Genomic DNA, 4,692 nt, shown 5'->3' with positions numbered 1-4,692 from the left:
AAAAAAAAACAAGTTACGGTTTTGTTTACCGTACCTCTGGCTCTAAATCAACTTTCTTTTTTCTTTTAATTATGATATTTCTTTCCTCTAACTCAATCTCTTCATATATTGTACTTTTAGTTATTCTTTTATGGTAATGAAATCTACTTTCGGATTTAGGTTATGATCATGCGTGTGTTATCTATGTTCCAACGTAGCTAGTTGAGATATACTGATACATCTCTGGATTTTTTTTAATATCTCGTTGAAAAAATATTTATTTTACTTAATTACCCTAATTTCTTTACTTTCTATTTTCTATTTTGAAAAACCAAGCTTTGTGAAAACTTTTTGTTTCTATTATTTAATTTTTCCAAGTTTAAGAACACAAATCTTTGAAATTCCAGCCACAACTATCTCAACAATTTTCAAAATTTGAATACATTAAAAAGTATTATTTCAAGATGGTTAACAAAATAAAGGTACATATACAATAAGATTGTTTTTTTTAAAAAAAATGTTATCAAGCGAATACTAAACGATACGCATGCATCAGTAAATTTTGGAAGAAAGGATCCATAATTTGTGCTCAAGGATCTTGCATTATTCTTATCTTAGATTCATTAGATAAGAGTGCAAGAAAAGGCCTTGGCTTGAAGAGTCCCTTTTGAGACAACCTCTTTTTATAATTTCTTTTTCTATTTTTAATTATTTTTTTCCTTTTGTCAACAAAAAAGAAAGAAAAGAATCATGTCTTTGATCACCATTACCACCTTTGAATCTTCCTTTCTTGTTCTGGTTTTTTGTCATACTATCATGTACAAAATTAAGGAACATAAATATTCTCCATCTATATAACAGCTAAAATGAAGAAGGAAAAAAACCCAACATTGAGATTATTCATGGATGATAATATGTCATACGATGATACTATAAATGATGAACAACAACATGGTATAGTATTTAAAATTATTTTCTAATTATTGTTTTATTCTTAATTTTATATTAATTCTTCGTAAACTTCCCTTCATATTTTATTTAGGTTGGACCTTCCATTCGTATTTGATCTTATTTAATTATTTATGATTATGGTTTAGAAAAATGCACTATATAAACTCTCTAACTCTAGAGGTGTCATTTATTCAGTAAACATTTTCTCTAATAAAATTGTTCTTCCTCTACTCCATGGACATATAGTTAACACACATTTAGTTAATCACGTAAATCTATGTGTCGATTCTCTATTCTTTTTATATTTTTGGTAGTATTTAATTATCAATTTCGTAATAATTTATATACTTTTTAATACATTTTCACTCCGATTTTTGCTAAACACAACGTAAAAGTTTATGAGAACACGGATGGAATCGGGTATTTTAAAAAAGATTTAATGACAAAATCTATTCAAAATATAGATATAAACAAGTTCAATAACCCGAATTATTTTGGGTTACTAATGTTCATGAATGTTTTTTTTTTTTAATGCAGAAATTATTACAAGATCAAGAAGGGTTGACCCACCATCTCATTATGCATTCAAAATTGATTCTTACTCAGTGTTTTCAGAAATAGAGATGAAGAAATGTGAATCAGGAGACTTTGAAGTCGATGGCTACAAGTGGTTTGGCAACTGAGCTTAATTTTGAAATTAAACATCATTTAAATATCATAAACTAGGGTTATGGATTATAATTAATCACTCCATTTCTCACATTGTCTTAGGAAATTAATTTTATATCCAAATGGGGATGAAGAAGTGCAAGATCATATTTCTCTCTACTTGGCTATATCAGCTAAAGATAATCTTCCTCTTGGCTGGGAAGTGAGGGTAATTTTCAGATTCTTTATATTTGATCAAATCAGAGACAACTATTTAACAATCCAAGGTAATTTGAAATCCCTTTTCTAATTATTTGTGATTTTCTAAAATCAAATATATCATTATCCATAATGCAAAATTCACAAAAATGATCTTATTAATATAATGTAATTAGATAAACATCGTCGAAATTCTAGAAAATAGTTGTCAAACAGGATCTGGGGCGAACGAAATTATTGTCGAAATGAAAACCTAAACCTTAGAGATATATATTGGTTTTGCAGATGGGAAAATGAGGAGGTATTCTAAAATGAAGAGTGAACATGGATTTACCCAATTGCTTTCTCATAATATTTTCAATAAAGCCTCCAATGGCTTCCTTGTGGATAATTCTTGTACATTTGGAGTTGAAATTTCTGTACTTAAAGCCTCAAACAAAGGAGAGATTTTAACCATTTATAAAGAGCCTCAACAGGACACATTTTTTTGGAGCATCTATTCATTTTCTGTTAAAATTAATGAATTCTATATCTCAGAACCCTTCAATGTCAAAGGAAGACAATGGTTAGTAGAAAAACTCATATAAAAACTTTTTTGTTTTTGTTTTTTTTTTTTTTAAGGAAAATATCAATTTATATTCTTAAAAACTTTAAAACTTATATCAAATTAAACCCTGAACTAATAATTGTATCAATTTAAAGCTTTAAACTTTTGTAAGTATATCAATTTACACCTTCAATTTACTTACCGTTTAGGAGAACCTTAAGTAAAACTTATAATTATTGTCAATTAAACCTCCGACCTTTCATAAATGAATCAATTTAGTTTCTTAGTAAAAAAATTTTCTTTGAGAATCGTCCATTTTGTAAAACTGACATTTTAAGAAGCATAAATGTGTTTGAGAATTAATGTATAGATGATTTTCAAAGGTAGTCATAATAAAAGGGTCTAAATTGATTGACTGATGAAATTTTTGGAGTTCAATTGACTCAAATTATAAGTTTCACACAATAGTACTGATCAAACGAAATTTGGAGGAGGATGTAAATCGATACACTTAAAGATTTAAATTGATACAATTATTAGTTCAGAATTTTAATTGATACAATTCCAAAGTTTAGAGATATACATTAATACTTATCTATTATTATTTTTTATTTAAATGATAAACATAATCGTTATCAAACAGGTTGTCTAACAAGTCATTATCTTGTTTTGCTTTATTACTATTTAGGAGAATGGTGATATACCCAAATGGTCATTCTCGGGGAAAGACCTCACATATCTCTCTTTACTTGAGGTTGGATAGTTCAGAGACCATTCCATTGGGGAAAAAAATCTATGCAAAATTCCTTCTAGGTGTTTACAACTTTGTAGCCAAAAAATATATCGACAAATCAAGTAAGTTTTCAATTGAAAATTATCTTTCAATTTTTTGTGGACAAATGGTAAAAATCGCCCTAGTTTGTGGTTATACACTCAAACTTTCGATGAAAAAGCTTGAACCTTCGAACTTCTTTAAATGCTAAAACTGGATTTTTAGATTTATTGAGGATGTAATCGCAACTATCACAATAATTCTAGGATGATTTTGCAAATTTACCTTATATGTTATGTGACATTGGATTTTGCAGAAGAAGTTTGGTTTGCAGCCACAAGCACTGGCAATGGTTTTCATGAGTTCTTATCTCGAAAAGACATGAGTCCTCATTTGCAAAATGATGTTTTGTATCTCAAAGCTAGAATTGTGGCTATGTCAGCCGTGGAAGAATTTTAATAATGACATGATATATGTCTTGAGAATACATCGAGTTACCATATATTATAATTTGTATATAATATACAATGTAACTATACATTGCACATGATATTGAATTGTGTTTAATGTAATGTTAGTAAATAATGGACTTTGAGAAAGTTATTATTTGGGCCATTTGGACAAATGGCCAAAACCTAAATCTAATATGGCCACCAAACTTTTTCTTTGAATAAATGGTCAAACGATTTTTATAGAATTTTTAGGAGAATTTATCAAATATAAAAAATATCCCTTACAAAATATCTAATTAAAATACTAATAATTTTTAAATAAAAAAAATCCCTTAAATTAAGGAATGTTGATGCTTTATTTTATTTAACCAACTATGAAAAAACAACTCTAAAATGGTTATTAACAACAAATTAATAAATATACCACCTAATACAAAATTCGTGAATATTATAAAAATTTCAAAAATTGTGTCAAAAGAAGCATATATCTAATTTGGAATACAAAAGTATGGTGTATTTTGTATTTTGTGGTATGTTCCTAATTCCTTTTACTTCATATTCATAACATTCTACGTATATTTCCTATTAAAAAATGTAAGATTTTTCTTTATAGTTTTGCCACACAAATACCTTATACTAAAACTAGCTAAAACTTTTATTAGTCTTCTAGTAACACAAAAAACTTCAATTTAAATCTTATACCTTGTAATAACTAAAAAAAAAGCTAAAAAACAATTAAAGTGAGTCATAGTATAGTATGCAAATATCTTGTATTCAAAATTCACAATCAGAAATCTTCCTAAAATCTAGGATAATGATAACGGAAAAGAATAAAAATCTGATTATTTTTTAAAAAATTATTAAGATCTAACAGCATTCAAATGTAAATATAATGTACTTGGATGAATAAATCATAATCCAATAATTATATCATACAACTGAAAACAACAATCAAATCAACTTAAAATCAAATCAATAGTGGCATTTAATATCTGCAAAAACCAACACATCTCCCCACAAAAAAGCTTCCAGATTCCAACCAGAAATCTTCAATACACCATAATCATCAACCTTCCATATTCAACAAAAACTCTCCCATACCCCCAATCTTTCATCTCCAACCT

The 4,692-nt window shown here is 27.4% G+C and overlaps 1 protein-coding gene across 1 annotated transcript; it reads left to right on the top strand.

The window, feature by feature from the left end:
* The first annotated feature begins 861 nt into the window (after nt 1-861).
* Nucleotides 862-3,715, top strand: LOC120089452 (MATH domain and coiled-coil domain-containing protein At3g58400-like). The gene is made up of 6 exons (XM_039046929.1): nt 862-933; nt 1,468-1,600; nt 1,702-1,865; nt 2,083-2,362; nt 3,033-3,199; nt 3,433-3,715. Exons 1-6 carry the CDS (start codon nt 882-884, stop codon nt 3,573-3,575), a joined length of 939 nt encoding a protein of 312 aa, XP_038902857.1. The 5' UTR covers nt 862-881; the 3' UTR covers nt 3,576-3,715.
* Nucleotides 3,716-4,692: the final 977 nt, after the last annotated feature.

This window comes from Benincasa hispida, chromosome 1 (assembly GCF_009727055.1).
Source record: "Benincasa hispida cultivar B227 chromosome 1, ASM972705v1, whole genome shotgun sequence".
NCBI lineage: Eukaryota > Viridiplantae > Streptophyta > Magnoliopsida > Cucurbitales > Cucurbitaceae > Benincasa > Benincasa hispida.
Note: the sequence above shows the minus strand (reverse complement) of the source record. Positions and strands in the feature narration are given on the sequence as shown.

Bases quoted from the DNA above. Each gene is read 5' to 3' on its own strand.
- LOC120089452 (XM_039046929.1), top strand. From the start codon at position 882: ATGGATGATAATATGTCATACGATGATACTATAAATGATGAACAACAA. The intron at 934-1,467 runs GTATAGTATTTA...TTTTTAATGCAG, and splicing joins AAATGATGAACAACAACATG to AAATTATTACAAGATCAAGA. The intron at 1,601-1,701 runs GTTTGGCAACTG...ACATTGTCTTAG, and splicing joins GAAGTCGATGGCTACAAGTG to GAAATTAATTTTATATCCAA.